Source organism: Kryptolebias marmoratus, linkage group LG15 (genome assembly GCF_001649575.2).
Source record: "Kryptolebias marmoratus isolate JLee-2015 linkage group LG15, ASM164957v2, whole genome shotgun sequence".
Taxonomy (NCBI): domain Eukaryota; kingdom Metazoa; phylum Chordata; class Actinopteri; order Cyprinodontiformes; family Rivulidae; genus Kryptolebias; species Kryptolebias marmoratus.
This window is the reverse complement of record NC_051444.1, coordinates 15,820,123-15,845,557: the sequence shown is the minus strand read 5'-3', so window position 1 is coordinate 15,845,557 and position 25,435 is coordinate 15,820,123. Positions and strand designations below refer to the sequence as shown.

The 25,435-nt window shown below is 40.3% G+C and overlaps 1 protein-coding gene across 1 annotated transcript in view; it reads left to right on the top strand.

Moving 5' to 3' along the window:
• The window catches only part of fto (FTO alpha-ketoglutarate dependent dioxygenase), a 116,791-nt gene that overhangs the window by 33,973 nt on the left and 57,383 nt on the right, over positions 1–25,435 (top strand). The window contains exons 7-8 of the mRNA XM_017423657.3: positions 2,400–2,519; positions 18,171–18,295. Of these exons, the coding sequence (XP_017279146.1) occupies positions 2,400–2,519; positions 18,171–18,295 (245 nt within the window). The remainder of the gene's footprint in view (positions 1–2,399; positions 2,520–18,170; positions 18,296–25,435) is intronic.

Here is a 25,435-nt window from a genome sequence, read left to right as displayed (position 1 = left end):
TTTCTATAGTCGGAAAAAAAGGTCAATGTCTGTGCCTGTTCTTTAGTCACAGGGACAGCCGTTAACTTCCATGTTGCCAACCAGACATTATTCTTAGTCCACTCTGAGGGTCAAGGTATTTTTTTTTTCCAGAACCAACTCCAAATAAGTTCTATCCAGCCCTGTTGAATGTCTGAAGTCTTTACAGATAACACAAATGGACACAATAAAAGGCAAGGAAATTTAAACATAAAAAGAAAATGTAAACAAAAATTTTGGAAGAGGATTTTAACTCCTGATTTTATCTCAGCCGTTCGGATACATGTGTTAAGTGGATGTGAATATGGGATCACATAATTTTAGACGATAAGTGCAACTCTGCTCATGAATTTGATGTATGAAGGTTGCAGAAAAAAAATCAAGGTAGACTTAAACTGAATTGAATTTGTTGGTGTTAGTCCTACACCTACTTCTACTGGCTGGCCTTTTTTTAAAGTCCCAAGGGGTAGTGGTTAAAATATTCCACTGCTTTAAAAAGCCGACACCCATCAGCTGTTGCTGTTACTTTTTATGTAATGTCAACATCCCATGTTTGTACTAGTTGTCTGGCTTGCAACATACTTTGAAAAAAACATTTTGTGTTTGTATGGAAGATTGGCCAAGGTACCAAATCGTCACCTTCTTAAAATAATTGCCTAAGTCATTTTTTTTTCAAAAATTATTTTTTTGCCTAAATCATCTCAACAATCAACAAATGGTTCAGTTCAGTCAGATCTCAAAACCATGAGGTGATCTGGGTTATGGACCTCCAGAAGTAAGGACTCTGTGCAGCCTGGTTTCAAACAAACAGAGTAATTTGACAGAGGTGTAAGACAGTAGATGAATACATCTGACCCCTGTGAGCTTTGTAAATGGTTCCATCAAGACAGATAAGCCAAACACACAAAAAAGTATAAATGATTAAAATTACATTTTTCCTTTCATGAAACCGTTACAAATATATTTAGCGCTCAACCCATGTGGAATGCTTTTAAGATAAACGCTGAAAAGACTACTTTATACATTAGCTAATGCTCTGCTAAAAGAACAATAAACTAAGCAGTTTTCAGAAAATAAACAATAGCGCTCTCAGTTCCAACGTTATATGCAACAGCACCTTAAGTTGTACAGTTGTCTGAGTCAGGCTGTAATGGGGTTTGCATTGTTTTGGGTGGATGCTGCTTTGTAGGACGTTTTGGGGGAGGGCAACTCAACGTCTCATGTAAATGTTGGCAGTATTTGGGGCAATTTTTTTTTTTTTACATTGCAGTTTTATGCAGATAAGTTAATAAAGCCGCTCACACGCTTATGCCGACAGTAACATGCAGCGGTACAAACACACCGATGCACACACAGTACAGGTCCAAAACTCACAAACATGCTCATGGAACAACACACTCAGAAGCAGTGAGGCTACACCTGGCTACGTGAAGCATCCTTGTGAGGATAAAATCAGCACTTCAAAAGAGCAGGAAACAAAAAAACACTCCCAGCGGAGGAGAAGGGGGTAGCTCAGCAGCCGACACTGTCGGCTCCATACGGAGCAGGAGAGGAAGGGAAGGAGGGAAGAGAGGAGGAGGAAGAGGGTGGAGTTTTCAGGTGTGCTCACTGAAAGGTGTGTACATCAACAGACATAATGCATTTTTTTGTGTGTAAATCTTTTGTGTTGTTTGCATTTAGACAATCGACTCAGGGAAAGTCTGAACTTTGACTAAACCATTGTCCTACTTTTGTTTTGTTTTCACCAAGCCCTTCACCAAAGTGCTGCACAGTTGGCTAACATGTTTGGTCTTATTTGTCCAAAACGTCATTGTCTTAGGAGTTTTGAGGCTTGTTTAGAAGCAACCTTGACACATAAGTAGTTCTGTGACGTACCTTTAAGAGAATAAGCTGCTTTGTATGCTATCATGATCTAATCAGACTAAAACCTAAAGAGCGTGACCCTGAACTTTAGTTTGAGCTTGTGTTGGATTTACTGAGACTTTTATCCCTGGGAAGATTGACTTGATTGCCTTACTTTGATTTATGAATATTATTTTCAGTGCAGAAAAATGGAATCCAAATACTTTGGAACTGACCCTATGAATATCCCTATATCAAAGGATACATCCATAAGCAGTAATCTTGTATGTTTTTATTTTTTTAACATCGTGTGAACACACAACCAAATGCTTCAGACCAGCAAACTGACAACAATTCATCATTTTTAAGGGTGCTCAAACTTGCCGATCATCACTTAATAAAGAGCATTTGATTGGCTGCGTTTTACTAATAAATTCCAGCGGAAGACACAAGGGTGTGCTTAATGTAACACACATTTGGCAAAGGTTTTTTTGCACAGGTAGGGTAATAATAGCTAAATGTCTTGTGTATTTTTTCAGGTGGAGTTTGAATGGCTGCGACAGTATTGGTTTCAGGGCCAGCGCTACGCCCGCTTCTGCAGCTGGTGGTCCAGACCGATGGAGCAACTGGAGAAGGACTGGAAGCTCATGGAGACCATGGTGAGAAGGCTCATAAACACTGCTAGTCATTTCACAGCTAACGTAACCTTAGAATTCCTAAAGCTCGGTTTTTGGAACATAAACTTCTTTTTTTTATAGGTGATTACAGTATAATCCTGATTCAAATTTATATTCTAAAATAAGTATGGTCAAAAAGAATAGTAAAATATATTTAGAAATGTTAAGAATCGAGGGATTCAAGGTCAGGCAGTAATTTGTCTGATATATTTGTACCTGAATACAGCCTTAAACTTTTTTGGCTCTGTTAGTTTTACGCTGTGTATGCGATTTAGAAAATTACAGACTAAATTGAATTTTAAAAATAAATTCAAATTAAATCATAGTACGTTGAAAGTTTTATTCTTTTTTTTCAAAATAAAATAAAAATATTATGTGGAGGTAAAAATATAAATACTAAACATTTTTTTGGAAATATGAGGAGCTTTTTGTTTCATTCATTTTGTCATAAAACATTAAGGATTTTTAGATTTTAAAAGCTGCTCAACATGCACGAGCCTTCGCCTTTTTAAACAGAGACGACTTTAGTGATCTGCTGTCCAATAATGTTTCTTACAAAGGAGGGTGGGTTTATAGTAACACCACATATTTTCAACAATGTACTGCATATAACTGCTTACAAGCTGCATTATTAAGGAAGTGTCACATGTTTCATTGTAGCCTCACAGAAGTTTTGTTCCAGAAAAACTGAGCACCCAGCTTTTACTTAGAGGCCACTTGAAAGGAATCCCATCATAATGTCAGACTCATTATTTAGTCACAGCTCTGCTCAGTTGAAAGTGTAAGTGTAGTAGATACACACACACACACATACACACACATCCCGGTGGATGTACAGCACGCAAACACACCATGCCTCTTTTATGGGTTGATTTCAAAGAGTGCTCATATCTTTAGTATCTATAGATCTGTGTGTGTTTGTGTGTGTGTTTTGAGGACCTGGACACCAGAGGCAGCAGGGGGCACTCTTGCATCACTGTAGCGGCAGTGATTCGCCGTGCTCGTCTTTCTCCTCCACGGTCCCCCTCTGCCTCTCAGCCACTCCTGCTGTCTCTGGGAGCTCTCCGTCTCTGTCAGTGTGGAGCGCTGAGCAGTAATCACATCTAATGCTCAGGCGGGGATAAAGACAGGGGCTGGAGAAGAACAGTGCCGCTGCTGCTGAGGCTGCTTGGGGTTTCAGCCGGAGTCGCTCTCTCTCTCGCACGCGCTCACGCTCGCGCACGCAGCCTGGCAGAGGGTGGGTGGTGGGTTTAGTAGACAGGGGCTAAACTCATCTTGAGCTCCACCTCTGGGCCCAGATGAAGTGTGAGATTCAGACCTGTATTTAGCAAAGGGCAAGTTTGTCTGTCTTCGCAGTGGCCCAGCAAGCCGTACCCTGTGTGTGTGTTTACGCTTCTCAGTGAAGCTGAATGTGAATTTTTATTTCTCAGTTCAAACTCAGCTATTAACTATGCAGCAGATAAAATAGGAGACGCTTTTTTAATAATAATAATAATAATCCTAAAAAAGTAGGATTGAAAGTATCTACATAAAACACAAGTGCCAATGAAAATGTATGTAGTATTTTTATATCCTAATATGTAAAATTACTTTGACATGTGTTTATTAGAAAATGAACTTTGCAAAATAATTAATTTTTTTTTTCTAAAAATATTGTTACTCTTAATGTCAAATCAGACAAAAGCAAGCATGTCTTTTGCAGGAAACACATATTGAACAAATGCTAAACTAAAACACACGTGTGTGTGTGTAAAGGTAATGATTCTCTATTGTGATGAAAGACAACATTATTGCTTTTGCTAGCAGTATTTACATACATGCATCGACCTCTGATATGCTGATGAAAAGCACTTCATAGATGTGACTTATAGATTTTCCTTTCGCAGCTTTCGATAGCTGTGGCTTTTCTTTTCGCTAGATTAACCCATTTCTCTAAATTACTTTGAGTTATTTAAATGATGCCGGCTTTCCCTCCGTTCTTTATTGGGGTATATTTTACATTTTGAAGCTGGCAATTGACAGCATTGTCTAATTTAGTGAAATACAAGTGACCCCGCTGCGTGCAGATTCTGTTTACCATTTATTTATTTACATATTTCTGTTGCCTGCAGAGTATATTTTAATACAGTGTTATTTTTTTTGTTTGTTTTTGTCAAAACTGATATCAGCGTGGGTATTTTAAAATAACAAATACATGTCTACTTAAATAGGCTTTATAAAATGAAACTGTGCTGTTTTATGCACTGTGCTGCTGCAATAAAACAGCCTATTGTTTCATCCTGCTAAAATAGTAATACAAAGCGCCTGACTTCCTCTCTTTATTGTCATATTTAGCAACAGTGTTGTGGGATGCACCGGGCTACGTTTGTTAGCCTGTATGAAGAATATTGCAATATTTTAGAAGGGGTGGGGGTGGGGGGGTGCTCCAGTATATGGATACTGTCTCTCCCTGGGGCTCCCTCTCTGCTCCTCAGCCCGTTGTCATGCAAATGCTCATCCTTCTATTTGAATGGCATTCTGATAAAATACATAAATAAATTTATAAAATAACCGAAAACAAAACAAGTCCACCAGCTCGCTCGCCTCTCTTTTGGAACCTCATGAATTTGCGTGTTTCCTTGATAGGAGGACTTCTGAATAATCTCCGAGTGTGTTTTCACGCGAGCGCACGGCAGGACGATAATGTGTGTAAAGGGTAAAAAGGTGGGTAAAGGTTGTTTCTAAAGGGTGGAAGAAGGGCATTAGCTGAAAGGTTGTTTTTTTTTTTACGTTCCCCTGTGATCGAGGGTGCTGAAGTCCGTTTAGACCCACCTGGCTCGGATCCTCGGAGCCTCGCGCTCCCTCAGGACGCCTCTATCGTGGAAATCATACAATAGTGACATTTCCTTAAACTAGCAACAATGAGTAGCTCCTGTCTGAATCACAATAGACAGGGAAATCTTGGCTTTATGCAGAATATTTTAAAGACCGGTGTGGTATTTTTTTTTTCTTTCCTCTTTTCACTGTGGGGGAGAAGCGACAGCGAGCCCATGAGCACATCTTTTTCTTTTCTTATTTTCCTCTGTCCTTTGTGTGTGTGTGTGTGTGTGTGTGTGAGTGTGTTTGTGAGCCATTGATGTTAATGTATGCACTCGGCATGACTTTAATTGATTTAGCAGCTCTGCTTGCACACTACAGCTTTTTCCCTAATTTGTCACTTTCCTGACTTCTGTGGCTGCTCATCTCGCAACTTCAAAAGCCAGCGGTTGCAAAGAGATTTCAATGCACTCCGTCGTCTCCTTCTCCTTCTTCTTCTTCTTCTTCTTCTTCTTCTTCTTCTTCTTCTTCTTCTTCTTCTCCTCTCTCGGTTTTTATGTTCTTCCTTTCTCTTGTTCTCTCCATCTCACCACATCTCTTTCTCACCCCCCGTTCTCGTTTGACAGGAGAACGAGCCTTGTAGATGGAAATCTTTTCAACGCATATCAAGGAAATTAATCTACTTTCATAATAAATGGGATCCACTCAGTTGAATACATTTGTATACTTCAAGATGTACAAAACAGGAAGTGGTATCGGGGCCACGTCTTCCTCTGCTCCATTCACCCAGCCTGTCAGTCCCAGTTTTCTGCAGTTTGGTCACACACATTTTCACTTTCTTTTTTTTTTTTTCCTCTCTCCCCCGTGTGACAAAATTTACTCTCTCATTTGTAAAGTAGGCAGGATTTTCCATGCATGCACGCTTTTGTGTTTGTTGAGAGATGCCGCTGAGTGACCATTTTTTTCTTCGCCTCAACACCACCCCCTCCACCCTCCGACACACGCGCGCACACCGACACACGCACACACACACACTCCTTACTGTAATAACAGTCCTCGGAAACAATCTGGACTGCGCTGCAATCATACGCAGCCTGGCCCGGTCGCCATCAAGAGCTGATTAGGTTATTGAGCAAACGTGAAGAGGAGGGGTCGGAGAAAAGGCGGGATGGGAGGCCCTCAGCTGGAGGGAGCGTCTGTACAGTCAGGAACACGGAGCGGGGAGGGGGATGGAGGTAGAAAGAAGTGAGACAGAGATTGTATGCGTGTGTGTGTTGGGGGTGGAGGTGGTGGTGGGGGTCAATGTAAATGTTATTGCTGTGTGAGCTCATTTGATCAAAGTCCTGGAAAGGTTAAGCGAATCCAATCTGGTTTTGTATGGCAGAGTGGAGACACAGGCGCTGGGGAAGAAACCCCCAGGACGGAGAATGGATTATCATATTGGCGCTGGAGTAGCAGGGGCCTCCGACGGACAGTTTACTCTGCCCGTAATGCGTTTAGACAGCAATTGGCCTTAATAACCTTTATTGACTTCAGCGGGTCAGTGCCAAGAATCTAATTATCAAAGTGTATCAATTTCATTGGAGTTTAGAGTTGCACCGCTCAAAATAATTATTTTAAGGTCGGGCCGGGGCAATTAATCCCCTCTCCACTTATTTGATGGCTTTGTAAAACATTATAAATGTTATGGTTTCCTGTTGTGCGCTTTAATGTAAATAATTTCGGAGAGTAAATTTTTTTATTTATTTATTTTTTTCTTTGTAAAGATTTGTTCAGAAAGCTTGCCGCGCCAGTGTGGGTGAGAGGGGGGGAAAAAAAAAGAAAAGAAAAGGCAGAGTGTTTTTAAAACCGCTGCAGATGTTTACCAGCAGTCATTTTTCTCTTTCGCCCGGCATTTTACTTGCACATTTGAACCGAGTTTTATACCCACTTTATATGCACACATGCAACCCAGATTAATTATAAGTGTGAACTAAGCAGTAAACTGTTTAAAGACCTTTTTTATTGCTCATTATGAAGCCATTTATTATCTCTTACATTAAATCACACTGTGTTTCTGCGTCGCATTGTTTTGCATTTAAAGCTCCACACTGAGTAAATAGGCTTATGCGTTTATTATATTCCGATTCTTTGCGGTTCTTACGCACATGCAGTGTGTGTGTGTGTGTGAATGTTGATTTATTTGTATGTGTCGGTGTGTATTTCAGTGTGTGAGTGCGGGAAGTAAACATGCCGCTTCATTGACAGTCGATATGTGCTCTTACCTGGATAGTAGCAGCTGTGTTTTCCTTATCGCCGAACATAGACTAGAGGCCTAATCCACGCGTTCATTATTGCATGGCCTTGTTTATCCACGGCTGTATATTAGCTTGCTTGCTTTGGCCCATTTAGTCAGAGCTGTACAGGAAAAAAAAAAAGAAATTACTCAGAGATTATTGTTATTATTCATTTAAAGAGGAAATATATGGCTGATAATACATTTTACATCACGCAGCAGCTTGTGTTTGGAAATATAAAGCGAAAAGAAGCAGGAAGAGACACGGAGAAACAGAGCAAGAAGAGGAGAGAGGGGGAGAAAATGTAGCAGTGCAAAGGTATTTGCAATTCTCTTTGAAGTCCCCTATTCAACAGGGTAAGCTGAATTTTCGGCAGTGCCTGATAGTGTTTCTTCGTAAATGCTTAAACCCCTTTAGAGAATTTTCATGGGCAGATACGCGGTGGCTTGAAGGGAGCGTTTATGTTACCTGGAGCCAATGCAGCCCGCAGCTTTGTACCTAAAGATGTACACTTGTGTTGAATGGAATCCCACAGAGGTTTGTCTACGACAGAATCTCACTGCAGCATCGCTGTAAGCTCGAGCGGGGAGGAAAAAGAACTCCGAACAGGTTTAACCCTGTCACGGTATTAGAGGCTCTCGCACATTCATTTATATACACGAACACAGACAAGGAGGGCAGGCAAAAAACACTGGGACACACACACGATGAGGTTTGTTTCAAAAATGTTGAAAGTTAGTCAAATGAAACCTGCTCTCTGTGGACTGTCGATCATTGTTCCTCTTGTCAAAATTTGTTGCATTTTGTACAAACTGCAATTTTTTTCCCCTCTCAAATAAGAGCAAATCTGCATTTCTATTCGTCTGATTGACTCAGACCTGAACAAACTTGTAACAGATGTCTGAAATCAGAAGGTATTAGAACAACTTGGCCATTATTGATTATATGTCACAATGAGGAAACCACGAGTTAAACAGTGTCTTTTTTTTCCTACCCGTGATTGTCAGCTACAGTAAGCTACCGTGCTCACCTTATCTTTTTACTTTTATTGTGGGGAGATTTATTAAGAGCAGTTTGGATAATTTATTTTGTTTGTCTGTGAATTGTGATGTTGACAGTGTGTTTTTACTCTATCGGCGGGCTTTGAAGGCAGCTTGTCTTGTCTTCTTAGAAAACAAATGAGCTCTTCGCAGCGACTGATCTGCCTTATCCGCTTAGCAGCACCCTCAATCCCTGCTTTTATTTATTCACTTACTTTATTTACTTGCTCATTCATTTACTTACCTCTGTATGGATTTGGTTTGATTTCTACCCCTCTGCTCATAGCCACCGCCATCCCCTTCCCCCTCCCATTCCTCTCCTCATCCTTGGCCCCGATCAGCAAGATAAGCCTTCAGAGGAGGGGAGATAACATCCATTAAAGTGGTAAAGAGGACTTATGGGGCAGCCCAGATTAATCACTGCTCAGTTTAATCGCATTCAGTGTGGACGGCGGCGTTGGCTGCAGGGCCCGACTTCTTCTCGTGTCACAACGGCAGGGAAGAAGAGAAGGAAAGAGGAGAAATTCAAAGATGGAGTTAAAACGTGCCACGATGGGAAAGAAAGTTAAAAAAAGATGAAAGAGAGATCTTGTAACAAAGTCTTCTAGCTGATGAGAGACATTATAACTAAGCAGCATTTGACATATAATTATTGCAGTACTTTGATCCAGGTGTAATTCTTTTCTCTTCAGGCAGTCTTGTCATGGTAGTTTGGAGAAAGATATTGTCACATACAGTGGAAAACATGTTGATTTGTCACTAAAACAAGGAAAATAAATTAAAATGTTTCTCACTTTCTTGATTTTTTTTCTTGTTCTGATAAAGCAACAGTGCAAAATAAAGTAGAAGCAGAAACCTCATACCTGTAACTGTGTTCATGAACTTTTAATAAAATCATTTAGGTCTGAATCGAGATCCTAATCTAGCTCTGTGGTTGATATTTTTATTGTTGTTTATCTGCACTCCAACTTGGATTCATCTCACATTTATTTGCACAGCCCCTAATCAGTCATAGTCTCACAGGGATTTAGTTCTCCCACATGTCATGAAACAATAAATTAAACCAATTAATGAAAGGGAAAACAGCCAACTCCAAACATAGATCCTCGAAGTGAACAATTAAAATATAAACAAATAGAAAAATCCCTGTTATAACCTAATTAGAGACAAAAATAGGACCAACCTTCATAAGGTCCTAATAAGGTAATCTGTTTTCATGTGTTATTTAACACCGCTGGGATAAAACAACACAATAAAATGGATAAAAAGACATACTGTAAATGAAGCTAAAAATAGCACAAATGCAACTGTATTACAGCAATTACCTTTTTTTCATTTGAAGTGGGCCTGGCTCAGGTAGAGAAGCAGCCTGTTCTCTAATCACAGTGGCCAATTGATCCCCGGCCCGCCAACATTTAGAAATGTCTCTGGGGGAAAATGAATAACAGTCTGTTCTCTAAATGCATCCATTGTTGTCCGAGTTTGCTTTTTAATGGGTAAATGGGTAAATCTAATTTTAAAAAGATCATATAAAGAATATATATATAGTGTGCATATATATTTCCCAAAAAAATATTTTAGCTTTATTCTCCATGTTGTAATGTAGAAAATTGTCAAAAAATGTAATTAACAAACAATTGTTTTGTTTACAAATTCTGCTAGTTCAATAAGTAGCAACCGCCAATGTCACGGCACCTTGCTCATCACCGGAGTAGCGAACAGGGTTTTCTGTGTAGTTTTCTTTAGAACCAGTCAATGAACAGAACATTTTGATTTTCATAGGAAGTGTAACTTGATCAAATTTACTTAAAAAGACACAATACAATAGGCGAAATATTGGAGAAAACACCTGTGATTGACTTGCAAGTGAGAGGGGAGATGGCTGGTGACAATAATTGTTTATTCTTATATTGAAGCTGAATCAGAGAGGTCTTTTGGGAGGACAAAGAGGGGATCGAAATGAGAGGTGGAGGTTGTGGTATTGTCAGAGCTCTTGAATAGAGAGATTGCAGTGGAAATTGAAGTTGAAATCAGAGCTTGTGCGATAAAGTAAACAGAAAAGAAATGAAAAGCTGAAGCTGCAAACAAGGTGAGGTGACTACAGTGAGGAGGGAAGTACAAGTCTTGGGAGCATTGAGCGTAGGTTTTGACTCCTCTTTTCAAAAGAAGGCATGAAGACAGTAGTCTAGTAGAGCTCAAACCTAAGAGCTGTTTTCTCTTGTAGATAATAATTAAAAAAATGTACTTTTTTTTTTCAACATGTGCAGACTTGAGTAGCCATCTTCCATACATTGCAGGGCTACTGCTATGGCTTCCCTGCAGAGAGCGATCTGATGGGTGGTGTTAAATGGGTAAGATGTAGGACAGTGTAATTAACGCTAGTCCTTTAGCGGGCCCCGCCTCACTCTGCCGGGAGTGCCCGATATAGCACTCATTAATTCCTATTTGTGTGTAATGAGAGGGTCATGTTAGATGTAATAAATGACTCTTTTATTTGGGTGAAAGCTGCAGGGCAGCATCCTCTCCTGCCTAACAGTCTCATAAACACCTTTTAGCTGCTCTCATCAGCCTCCCTGGGTGAGAACTAATCACACATGCATATACACACACAGGCTAAATGATGAAAGGGAAAGTATACTGTGTAAATGTCTGTAAAATGCAGGTTTCTAGAGACACTTAGGTAACCGAACACAACAGTTATTAAGAACATATCATGATTGGATTTTACAGTCACTCAGTTTTTAGGTTTACTCATTACCTTTTAAGACCTATAGTCATGATCAGACGTTACACACGATTACACTGTTTTTGTTTCTTTTCAGCGCTGTCCATTCATAAGGTTTTTGATCTTCCTCTCCTTTTATTTTTTGTATGATAATGTTTTCCACAGAACAGATTGTTTGAAAAATCCTCCGGGGTTCTTTCCAAACGTTGATTAAATGCAGCACACTTGCAATAAAAGTTGGCCACTGAACCTCGTTATAATTAACAGCTCTTTTGAGGAAAAATTAAACTAAAACTTCAACCACTGAGCCAACACAAATGTCATACGAAGAACTTTGAACTGTTGGAGCTTTTGGATGCGAGAGCACACTGGAATGCAGATTTATGATTTATTGCAATAATTCCGTCCATGATGTAACTCTGTCCAAAGCATGCCATATTTACTTTTAATTCCCTTTACTTAATTAAATTATATCAATGTACATACTCCCAAATCTTCGAAGAATGTATACAGCTTTGTTGAACATGCGGTATTAAATGTAAAAGCCATTAGAGCAAGTGTGTCTTCCTTGCCAGACTGAAGTAGACAGCATCTTTTGACTATGTAAGTTCATAATCCACTGCTTCATGGTGTGCGTCGTCGTCTGTTACTGTTCAGCCAAGTGCTGCGGAGAGATTAGTTAAGACCGTAAATATGCTAGTCTCATTTATACACAGGAAACTACACTCTGCTGTAACATGACCAAAAGATGGTGAAACTTGAGGATTTGTTGACTGTCCCTAACCTTAATATGTTTCAAAGTACCCCAAAAGAAGCTACTATGATAAAAAATCCAGCACAAAATCACAAACTAGCACGTTTCATTCCTGTACAACACTAAGCTTGTCTTTAAAACCAGTCTTTCTTTATGATGCTGTGCAGGCCTTTTGGTCTTAAATAGCTGCACAGTATTTTATGGCGAGGAACCTTGAATTTGAAGATCCTAATCTGTTGCACTTAAGATACAGTCATTCTTTTTTTTTTACTGTACCACCAGAGCTAATTCACATTTGATGTCAGACATGACATTTAAGAAGGTCTGTAAAGTCTTGCTACTGCAGCCAGATGCTAAAACTAAAGAATCACTACTTTGCAAACCTCTTGCAGTCAATCAAAACTTTGTTAGCAAAGCATTTCTACCCACAGCAGGCCTTTCTCTCCTCCCCCCACTCTAAAACCGATTTCTTCTGTGCGAGCATGTCAAGATGGATGGAAACCATTTTTATTGGTTTAGCATTTTTGAAGACCTGATGTATGGTGCAGTGTGAGTAACACTGTAACTCTTGGGCTCAGGGAGACTGGCTTTGGCCCCAGTCAGCAAAAAGCTTTCTACTGGCAGGAGAATGAGGTGCTGATCACAATCTGCTATCTAGCTAGAATCTAGACTCAGCTTTCATAAACTCAAAGAGAGAGAGAAGGGAAAAAAAAAAATGTGGTGGTGGTGGGGGGGACGTTTAAGAGAGCAGAAGGCGCTTGACTGTCACGCTCATCGCAAACATCTCTGTCCAGCTCTGTCTTCATTGTACTGAATTAGTCAAAGGGCCTCTTAAAGCTTTCTAGTGATGGATGGATTGCACATTCAGACTCAGGAGTTTGCACAAGTGCGTGTGGAGCCCCCGTCCCAGTGTGCTGGGAAGCTCATTCAGACTAAGAACTATGTGGTTTAGCCATTACAACCAACTGGATCCACACTCCTTATCATGAGACAGAGACAAAGGCCCCGCATAAAAACAGGCCGGTGAATTTTTATGTGATATTTGGGGGCCAATTGGATTACGACCCGACAGCAGATTCGCCTTTTCTTCTCACCACCAAAAGAGAGCAACTCAAAAAGCCTCGGAGTTCTGCTTCATTTGACCCTGTGCAAAGCATATGTCCGTCCATCCTGCTTGTATTCTGTCCAGAAGATGGACTGCTGCAAGGGTCAAAGAAAGCATCCCTGCCCACTTGAGTGTGTTACAAAGCCTTCAAACAAAATCACTTGACAGGGGTCTTTCCTTTTAGGGACGGACTCTATTTCTCCCAAACCTTTTGTCACTTCAAACAAGTTACTCTGATGTTTTAGACACATTTTTCTAATGTTTTACACTCCATATAATCTGCTGTGAGTAGCAAAGCCTATTTTACTGGCTGACGTTATTGATGGTGCCAGAGACCTTGCAAAGGTCAACTCAGCAGAAAGGCTTCAGTTTCGGTCACCATGGAGATTGAAAAAAAAATAAAACATCAACACACCCACACTCACCTTCGCACACTCTCACACAGAGTAAAATAAAATAAAATAATCTCAATCTCGTTCTCAAAAAATGGAAAATATATTTTTTTATTAAATAAATGAAAGAAAATCTAATTATAGTAGGAATAAAATATTCTGGAATTGTTCAAGATTTCTACAATATACTGTTGAGTTACAAGGCTGTGTTTCAGTATTCATGACAAGTTGGGATGATATAAATTGATAGGAAACTGGATAATTTGTCAACTTTCTATTACTTTAAGATTTCTGAAAGATTATTGGGGAGCAAATTTAAAGAAGTTTTTCAAAGAATCTTTTATTAAAAGTCATTTGAAGTTAATCTTTTGTAAATTTTAGTTGTAAACTTAGCCGTAGTTTTAAACTTGCACAGATCATTAAAAAGACACACACGGCCCCAAACACACACAACAAAACTTCATGTATCAATTTTACATTCTTCTTTTTTAGAACTTGCTTCAATAATTTTCTGCTTTGATTTTTCCCTGCTAAATCAAAGATTGTGCAGCTTCGGAGTCTGGAAGACAGTTTCTGTCGGCAGTGTTGACACTTTTCATTATGAGTAAATTTAATTTCAGTTGTGCCCAAATTCGTATGTACATGATCATGTGTCAGGAGGCATGCAGCAGCAAGAAATATACACACAAACACACTTTTTATATCTTTGAACCTGATATCACAGAAAAGTGTAGGTATAGTTTTTTTTTTCTTCTGGGATAATGCATTTCTTTAGTTTCCCCATCTCAAGTTTGAAGTAACTGCGGTGGCAAGCGGCAAACACACACACAGATCCCTTGCTTGAACTGGAAATGGCCTTGACAGGATCACAACTCCCCTGTTGTTTATATCAGTGAGCAGAAGCTATCCATTACCCAGAGCAAGGTGCCTGATGCCTTTTTCTACCTGCGGTCAAAGTGATATTGGTTTCCTGTATTAAAGGCTAGAAGAAGATGCAGGCTGTGAGTCTGTCAAACTCCCACTCCCAAGGCCAATGAAATCAGGTGTCAGAGCAGCAGAGCTAAAACGATGGCAAAAGTTTTCTATTACACTTGCCTTGTGGGTCAGCGAGATGAGGCCAGGTTATGGAGGAATGTTGGTTCATGTCAGAATGGACAACATGGGTGCTAATTTTGAAAATCACATGCCCTGGCTCAGGTCGAAAAAAGGCCTTTCTCTGGTTTTGATGTAGGATAGGTCCTATACTCATTCACCTGATATTTTTTACATATAAACCTGTAAAATAAATCAGCAGAAATCTACATTATTGACCTGTTGACCATAAGTGTTGAACACCCTCACATAGTTACCAACACACGTTTTGTTTTTCATTCCATGAGACAATAAAGCAGGGCTAATACACCAAAGACAGAGCTGACATGATATTTGAATAATTACTGTTGTAGATGTTTCAGGTTGTCTTTATATTGCCTGCTACTGCTTAGCAGTCATAAACAAAATAATACATTACTGGGTAGGGACATGTCCACCTCCATATCAGCACCGAGACACATTGGTAAACATAAGGACATAAATAATTGCAGGCTTGTTGCTGGGCTGTTAGAAACTAAAGTGTCAAAGAGACAGGCATGGAGGTTTCTAGTCTGACAGAGGTGCTCTTTGGAGGGGTAGACACCACTCTGGTAAATTAACCCCAGTCACCAGCCAAAATCCAAGACTATTTGGTGTTTGTTTTCCCCATTTCTCTGTAGGTAGCAGTCTGTCACTGGGATGGTCTATTCTGGTCCAGAAATCTCCCCGCCTCTTAAACTTGTTAATAATAAGGTCAAGTTTGGGATTTGTGAGCTTCTGTGGCCTGCAGATGTAGAAAGTGTTCCTCTAACCTAGAGCCAGTGAGCTTATAAGTACTTTGGGTCCCCTGAAAGTCCTGGTCTAACGTCAGCTTTGGCTTTTCATGGAGTGTTAATAGTTTCTCAGACGATGTGGTGGTCAGTTAGTCCCTGAGTTTTATGAAATGTAAACTTTCAGTTTGGCTTGCTTTTTTTTTCTTTTTTACCTTACTGCCTTAAAAGCATGTCAGTTATTATGTAACTAGAGACCGTTATCCTGTGAAGTTTTACATCATGTTGCACTGTGTGCAACAACAACCTTCCCATTGTGTTATTCCGTGTGAATGAGTGACATGTTGTTATTGAATAGAAATGTGATAGAATAGACAGATGCTTGTTGGTGTTAAGATACAGTCCTGGCTCGAGGTGTTGGTGAGCTGCCCCAGGCTGCCCCCCAGCCAGCCTTTGCTTGGAACACTATCATCACTCCAGCTCTCTACAAACAAAAAATACCACCTTAGCTTGGCTGCGTGTTTGTTTACCTTCTCTGCCTCTGCTCAGAGACGGAAATGTTTATGCCTATCTTGTAGCAAAATAGACAGTGCTGAATTTGGGGTCTGGGGGGTTGGGTATGGAGGTACCTAGGTACCTCATGTCCTCCGATTCACCTCGAGATGTAGCCAGGGTCAGAGGGACATCTGTGGTCAGCATCAGGCTGATAGAGGTGGACTGTGAGGACAGCTACTGTCATCAAGGGGTAAATAGAAGTAAAGAAGAGGGCTGATTTGTGCTAACACAGGCCCAGAGATAAAGGACTGTGGTCAGGCTGAGGCCGAGCTTGACCAGTAAACAACCAGTGGGGTGCCTAAATGGCCTGAGGTTCAGCCTGGGGCTAAACCTGAAGGCCTCTCTCAGCACCGGCTCTTCTAAACATGAGATCATAAGTGCACATATTCTGGCCCACAACTACACATTTTCAGCAAAAAGATGCTGTCTTGGAAATAATAATGATAAAAAAAAATATTCACATTATTAGAAGCACATCCATGCTGATAGAAATTTGCAGAGAACAATAACAAAATAACCCTTTTCATGTGTAGCCATGGATGTACATACAGACCCTCTGAGAAGAAGTTGTTTTAATGTCCTTAATGAAATGGCTTTTCCAACTTTAAACATGTCAGAATCTGTTGTTGATATGTCGTCATGACTAGGTTGCAACATAAGCCAAGGAAAACGTTGTCAATGCATTTGCCTAAATCTGATTTCACATCTTTTAGGGGAATTTTCTAATAATATTGGAGCTTTATTTACAGCTTCTCTTTGTTGTTCTGTTTGCAAGCCAACTTTGGGATCAATCGAAGCAAGCTCAAAATCACACTGGAGCAAGTTTCAGATCAGCTGTGACTCACTACCTCTTCAGCGTCGCGCTCGAAACACTACAAAGCCAGCGCGCACAATATGATGTCTACCAGCTGAGAATGTGATACAGTCTGAATCCACTTTCTGGTACTTTCTTAGCATGTCACTCATCCCAGGAGGACAGAGTTTGATCCAAACTGAAAGACACAGTTTCCAGAGGGAGTACAGCCGGCCCTGCCTCTTCCTGGTCACCATAATCTTTGGTGTCTCCTCCGAGTCAGGTGTAATCAGTCACACACTGCTACATGTTTTGACACCTGTCCTGTGCGGTGCAGAGGAAGTAAGCACATTACTGCTCTCCTTTGGAAACACACACACAGACAATCAAAGCTATCATCACATGAATTAAGACAGACAGGTGGATTGTCAGAAAAGGGATTAAAAAAAGAGGGATAGCAGAAGGAAATGAAGGTTCTCTTATATTCTAGTTTTTTTTTTTTTTTCTTTTCTTTTTGCTTTCAAAAGGTTGGATGACTGGGGAGGCGAGTCACTGTTAATGGGAAGAAATGAACGCGCTTGAGTGGTGGATGTGACAGGAAGAGACTGTTCTTAACAAGGCGTCAGAGTCAGTCACAGTTACAGATCCATCACTTCTCAGAGGCTCGGCGAAGGGGGGGCATTTAAGGATATTCAGAGAGGGAGGAAGTGTGTGACGGGTAGAGGGGAAGAGGGAGACGGTGAGGGGAAAGAGGGATTTGAGTGTGGCTGACAGCACTGCATTTAATTTGGGCTGCCAGATCCTTTTTCGTTTGACTCCCTCTCAACCAGCTTAGAGGCTGCGGAGGACTCGGAGGCGAAGGTTTGCCGGGATGTCTCTGATTAGCAGTGATGTGCCACGTCACACTTTAAGCTGGCCTGTAATTCATGTTCAACAGGGGGATACTTACACATAACACTGTGCGGTGCAGGACGTGATTAATTGACTCACACTCTAATATTGGGTGTAATTTGCCCATCCTCTGATGTGAAACTGACTTTATACTAGACTTACTGTATGCTGCCATCCCGGGGATGTTATAATTGAGTCGGCTCAGAGCCGTGTAATTTTTTACTGAGGAGAGAAGCTCAAGGGTTGTAGGGAGAGCTTCGGATCGTCTCTCAACCTAATTTCACACTCTTGAACGTTTAGGATGAAAATAAAGCATACGAAGAGTTGTATTATATTTTAGTCTGGGATGTTCCTTTTGTGTTGTATCTTAAATAGTGTTTTTTAGTGAATAAGCGAAATCTTAAGCATCTTTCCATTCAGCCCTTCTCTATAGATGAATTTCCCTTCTCTGTTTCCTATTTGCAGACTATGCTCTTCCTGGCTACGGTGGAGGAGGAAGGCCAAGCAGAAGAGGGAAGGAGGGAGATGGCAGAAACCCTTCTGACTGCTTTGACAGACAGACACCAGCAGAGACAAACATGGAGGGACAGGTAACATCATGTACTCTGACTGATGGTTTAGGCAAGTAAAAAAATACATGGAGGCTGAGCTCTGCCTTGTATTCAAAATAAATGACCATTACACACACGTGTAAAAGTCCCTCAGTACACTGGAAATGATCATGCTTGATTGCTTTGCTGTTTTGCACCAAGATAAAAGGGTATTCATTGTGAGTTTGGATACATTTGTGTAGACCTCTGTTTTATTATGAAGTTTTGAAAATCCAAGTAGAATAGACTGTGCTGGTGGAATGTTTTTCACATTTTTATGTTTTAGGATAATCATTTCTCAACAGTCTTCATAGATTACTCCAAATTCAAAGTGTTTTGCTAATTTCCTAAAAAATAACACACAGTAATAACTCATTTGCAAAAGCATCCATACCCTTTGTTGTGACATTTGCAAGTGGGTCCTGGTACATCCTAGTCAAATGAGTGGTCCTAGTAATGCCTGATGAGTCCATTTATGAAATATTGAGTTCATTGTATATTTTTAGTAAGAGACACGTGTGTAATTCTTCAATTCCATTTTGTAAGTTAAGATTGTTTAGGATACATTTAAGGCCAAGAATACATGAAAACATACTCAACATTTTATTTTGACCAAGTGCACAGTAGGCGAGACACCTAAAATGTAGGACACTGGCCAGTGAAATAATCCTTCACTAAATGATTTGTTAATGCAATTTTATTACTAGATATTGTGATAGATTAATGACTTAGAAATGGCTTCAGCTGATTCAAAAATCAGAAAGTTGGAAACATAAAAACGTACAAAATTTTAATTGCATTTATTTTTCTTTTGTAGTGAATACTAGTAATTGATCTGTTGATTGGTCAGCCAATTGATGATGCTGAATATTGCCAATACCTAATAAATGAAACAAAAGCTGGTGCTGGTGTGAATTCCACAGAAAGGCAATGCTGTGGCCGGTTTGTGTTTTGTAGTTTTTTGGGTCTGGCAGCTATCACAGTGACAAGTGTGTCTTGGATAAACCCGCTCACTTCCTTCCCTCCAGATAAGAACAGAGAGCCCTGGGATTAGAGCACTGGCCACTTATTCAGATAAAGAAGGGTCTTGTACATACTCCATAGTATAATTTTAGCTGTTCATTTTCTTAGTCACACTCTTCCTCGATACAATATAGATATTCTGATTCTGATTCTGATTCCTCAGTGCCAGTGAGGACAGACAAACACTGCTATACATGTTTTCATTATCATTGCCTCAGCACGTTTTACAGCTTTTTGTCTCTTTCAACGGATTTGACCTGTGTCGCACACAGAAACGCATTTTGAAACAAACATCCTGCCTAGAAATTTGTGAACGTAACAGCTTTTCTTTAGAAAAAAAAAAGCTCTGTTAACTTCCTGGTGTGTTGGTGCCTTCATCGTTCCATGGCACCCCTTTGTTTTGAGTTGTCCCCTCTGGATGACCCTTTGCTCCGTCCCATCCAGATGAGCCTTGTAAACAGCCTGTTTCTACACACCTTGCTCTACTGTGTCGACGCCCAGAGCCTCACAGCTCTCATGTGGGTCCTGCTCTGATAGTGCATACCAGCTGCATGTGCTGAAAGCTAGAAACCATCTCACCATCAGCACTGACCTCCGCCACCCACAATGCGATGTTACCACCTACTAACCCTAGGCTTTGCTCAGCCCACCCTAAGATCCTGACATCAAGCATCACAGACCAGGACAGGAAATGCTCAGTCCTTGTCGTCAGGACAGACAGACATTTTACTTTATCTATTGTGGAAGACTGATGAGATTAGCTGTTTTGGTAGAGGGCAAGCCTCCTGCACAATGTGTTTGAACTCCGACTGCTCCTGATACCTTCTCCTCCCTTGAAACACGTTTCACGTCTATCCCTAATCTTTACCGTCCCCACTTACCAAAAAAAAAGCCAGAGGTCATCCTGTCAAGTGGTTGTCAACAGATAACATTTGTGCAAAACTAAACACATGGCTATGTGCAATGTTAAGTGGAACATGCTGGTGCTGATTAGGCATTTTCTGCTGACGATGGTCAAGGATTGCCTTGGTAGTTCTTTGAATTATTAGAAGAGTGTAAGTTTTCTTTTTTACACTCCACTGATTGGCAGTTTTTACTATATTCCACAAACAAATATTCCAGAAAAAGACATATAAAGAAAGGGGTAATTTAATTTCAGTAAAATGCATTTAAGCTAATTATTTTTATTATACTATGACTTCTAAACTTAACTGCTGACTCAGTTTGTTGGGTTTTCTTAGTTAGCGTCCTAATTAGGCATGAACACAATATTCAACAGGGAAGTTTTTAACATCGCAATGCCTTTTGTTTCCCTGGTTGTTTAATGAGTATTGCATGTAAAATGTTCAAAAAGATGGGAAAAAGCCAGAAAAAGAGAAAAAGTCTGATTGATGACTCTTGCTAGAGGCCCATAAACATACACAACCAGCATTGACTGATTGAGTTTGCTGACTTTTGTTTCTTAAACACCAGTTAAAGCAGCACTCCACACTCTGAAACCTGGACCTGCTTGCTGCCTTTTTTTTTTTTCTGTCTTCGGGGCATTTTTAGGACAAGCAAGAAGGAAAGAAAGAGGAATTGGAGCCGGTGACCAGCAGTTCTTCATGAGTGACTTATAGGCACTCAGAGTGAGTGATGCCTCTGCTCACCGTGCGAGCAGAAGCAGTCCATTCATTCACTCTGAGCCAACAAAGTTATGAGAGCTTTTTTATTCTTATGAGCTTTTCTGGTAACTGGATTTTCCCGATGCACGTGGTGAATTCTTTGATAGATGCTGCCCTCCGTGTCCCTTCGGTAAATGCCCCTCGAGTACCCTGGAAATAGATGGATTATTATGTTGGTGGGTGACTGTACTGCAGTGGAGCGGCTCAGTATGCCACACAGGAAGTGCAGATTGAAGAGCAAGACACAACCTCCAGGGAACAGGCCTATTAGGATAGGAAATGGCACATCCCAGTGGCACTGGGGATGTTTTTAGTTTTAAAAATTCATAGATCATGCTTCACATTTATGCAATTACAGGTAATGAAGGATTCATGGTGGGAGAGCATACACGGAAATACGTCCAATATGCAGACATCTTTGTTGTTTAATTATTTTTCAGTGTTTAAACAATAGCTACTGGAACTTGTTATATGTTGTCCTCATTCTGCATGATCACAGCGCGGCTATCTTTAATCCACTGTGGATAAGATACCCTTATGCTGACCCATCAGACCCTAGAAGTCATACTCCAACGGAGAAAAAATAAAACAGCTTTGTCACAGTCGGCAAGCAAACATTGAAGGGAACAGCTGCAGGTTTTGTACTGACCATGCAAACTGCTGTAGGCTTTGTAAGGTCATTATATGATAATGAAAATCATTACAGAATTACATGGGGGTTTAGGACATGAGAGCAGCAGGGAGGGGAGAGGAGGGCCACATTGGGTTTGATAAATGGACTGTGAAGGTGCCCATCTGGCCCTCTCGATGGCTTTTTCTTCCTGCTCTTTTATCCACTCGTCGTTTACTACCCCTCTTTCTTTCCCCTCGTCTGTTCTCCAGCGGGCCAGTGTAAGAGTGAGCAGGCCTGCAGTGAAAGATTAACAGAGTGCAAACCCAACTCTCCTCTGTGGGAGAGAAAAGAAAAAACTCGGGAGACAGGCAGAGGTGTTTATGACCTAAAGCATGGTTTGGCCTGACATGGTCAACCCTGCCCTCCCATTTCTAAGTTTTTGAAAGGTAGGAGAGAAGACAGCCATTGACCTTTGGCATCAGAAGTAGTTGGAAAACTCAAGATGTGTACACAGGTTTAGATAGAAAATCTGGTATGGCAATATTATATATATATGTGTGTGTGTGTTTAAAAAAATCTAACAAATTTCTTACATATTTGTTTACAAAATGGAAAGCTCTTCTGTGGATGCTGCTTTTTGTACCAGATCACTATAAACACTTATTGACATCAACTTTTTCATTTAGCATTCATTGTTTTATTTTGCAGCTAATTACATAATTTGGCCTTAAATTTCACCCAAACAACTTTTTGGAACATCTTGTAAGCCTGAAAGACAAGAATGAAGGTATAATAAAAAATGGAAAGAAGTCCTGCAGGGAAACAGTCATAGCATGGCCTTCAGCTGTTTACAATGACAGATTATTCAAAGTAAATGTACTAATCAGTGTTTTTTCTTTGTGTTTGAAATTGGACTACACGTGTCGATTTATCACATTAATGGCAACCTTTTTTTTGAATTGGTGATATAATACAAATTAAAAAAGTTATTATTCTATTTTTTTTTTAAATTCTGTCTCTCTAACCCTTTCCAAGACAAAAGATTTGATTCACCGAAGATGCTATGGTGTTCCGGTGATTACTGTATACTCAATCTGTGACGTTCTACGTCTGTTGCTTGCATTTATTTATTTTTTCCAGATTGTGGAGAGTTAGTGAGGTCTTTATTCTAAGACAAAAGAAACGTCAGCTGACATGGCAAGCAAATCCAAAGGACAGACAAGGAGGTCCACGTGTCCACAGCTGCACTCATCACTCAACCATCTAGCTCGACCCATGACCTACGGGGCTATCTCCCAGCCTCCATCGGCTTTATGTTTCCTTCTATTGTCATCCTTTCTTGTCCTCACCTGGTCAAGCTGCTGCTACACAAAAAGTCCAGTCTGTCATCAAAACCAAAGGTCACCGGGGGCCAGAAGGGGCTGGAGAGGTTAGAGTTGTGCCCAGCCGAGGATGACCCCACCAGTGTTGTCAGCTACCAGTTGCACCCCTGTGGAGATGCATAGCGACACAGAAAAGAGGAGGAGAGAAACCTTCTTCGGGTGGCACTTCATTTCTGGAGTGGTGACATTTCTTTTGTGCTGTCCCTGACAGACCCAGCCCTCCTGCATGGGGGTGGGAGAGAAAGTTGGTGGACAATGGAGGCCCTTCCATCCCAGATGGGAAAGACTGTCAGTGTCATGACTAAAATAAAGATGGACAGATCACAGTCTTGTCTAAAGTACCCAGTGACCTCCCTAAAGCTTTAGAAATGGATTCCACACAGTACATGGGATTGCTATCATACCAGAAAACAAACAAACAAACAAAAAAATACACTAATTGTCCACAGTCAATGATTTACTGGGCCAAAGTTCTCATTACACCAACAGCAAAGCCGTAATCTGTCATTGAAACAAAGAGTGAGGTCATGTTCACAATAAATGTGCCTTTAAAATTAAAGGCCTTGCGTGCCTTGAAGGAATGCATATCACTCGCTGCCTTTCTCGTATGCCAGAGTTTTAAACTAAGACAATATTATGACAACAGGGGACAGAGTTATAGATGTTTTGGTAACGTGTTGTAAATGATGTCTGATCTCATGAGACATTGCAAGAGCTCACAAGATGTGTTAGCTGTAGAAGTATTTGTTGACAGCAGCTCTCAGAGAATCACTCCAAATTTCGGTCATTATCTGTAAAATTGACTGAGTTATAGCTATTTTTGTGGCTATAACTAAGAGACAAACAGGGTTGATGCCAATGTGTAATGCCAAAGTGTTAGGCAAAGATGTCATGCAGTATGTAGCACTGGAGTATGTGTTGGGAATGATGCTCAACTACTGTCACTTAGTGAGACAATCAGTTGTATATGCACCTCCTGTGTGCAATCTTTCTAAATCCAATCTACATTCAATCTTTCTGAAAGTTTTATTACAATCTGTCCAGTGATTATGAGATATTTTGCTACCACTACAGACAAATAAAAACACACAGACAAAAACATTATCGCCCTTACCTATTTTGGGGGTCAATAAACAAAACATGTCTTTCTAAACACAAATCACATAGTTAACTATTCATCCTACTAACCTTGAGGATTATTGCAAATGGCTCATGCTATAATTTGCTTCCTCTAACTAAAAAAAAAAAAAATAGTGAGAAGATGCCAAGTGTTTACTGCATATTAGCTGCTAACATACAGAGTCAAGTTGGTAATTCACAATTATATTTCAGAACTTTCTGACAAGTCGTCATTTTTAAATTTTTTAGTGAAATCAAAGTGTTCTGTCAGTGATGTAAAAATCAAGAAAGGTAATTTAGTAAATGGATGAAACCTAATCATTATTAGAGTCAGAGTTTTTTTTCCCTATCTGGAGTCAAATGTATTTTTAAAGATTTTAAGCTAAACAATAATGGGAAGTTCGTCCTGAAGTATCTGTATATCTAACCCCTAAATGTCAAAGTTGTGTGAACATCATAATCTTAACATATTAAAAAAAAAATTAAAATTCAAGCATGAATGTAGCCTTAGGGGATGTAGGCAGCCCATGTATTTTGAGTAGTTACATGTGTAGGTTTTGGAAACAGAGGATGCAGTGTACACTGAAGGGAAAGTCACATCATGAGGTTTCACAATACTACTGATAGGACTGGTATCGTTAACCAGTGTTTTAATGACTACAAGTCAGACAGGACATGCTTTAAGCAAACCCTCTGTGATGTGACAAGATAATAAAGTATTGCAAATAGTAGCCTCACGGTCTCATTTTCAATATTCCCACGATTGGTTTCTTGACTTAAAAGCAATGCCGACAGGAATAACTCATTCTGTTTTCATTGGCATAAGTTACCAGTCAAAACTTTTGCCGACTGCACCCTTGTTTTCTCTTAACCTCATGTGTTTGTTCTTTTCAGTTGTGGGCAAACACCTATGTGTGGTGGCTGGATCTCTCAGCCCACAACTGGTTCTCTTTCCCTGTTGTTGTGTGTCTTTTACGCCATGCCACGTACTTTTGCCGTCATCTGCATCGCTTATGTTTACTTGGTTCAGGTTACTGAGGGAGAAAACAAATAAGGGCATGTCATCTGCCTCTTATATCACCAGCCAGCCTGTAATTAGCGCAAGCGCAGTGGTTTGCCTTAGATGCTGTCATCTAATTTGTCTGTCTTTATCTTAAACATGTCTGTGTGGTCCCTGAGACCAGGTACTTTCTTGCAGCATGATTGCCTGTGGCCAGGGTGTTTGTGAGGTGTGTGTTTGATTGTAAATTATGAATTTCTTTCTCAAGCACCCACTCCTGTTAAGCAATCAGTCAGTTATGCATGACATGACCTGACCTCAGCAGAACCTCACAGCAGT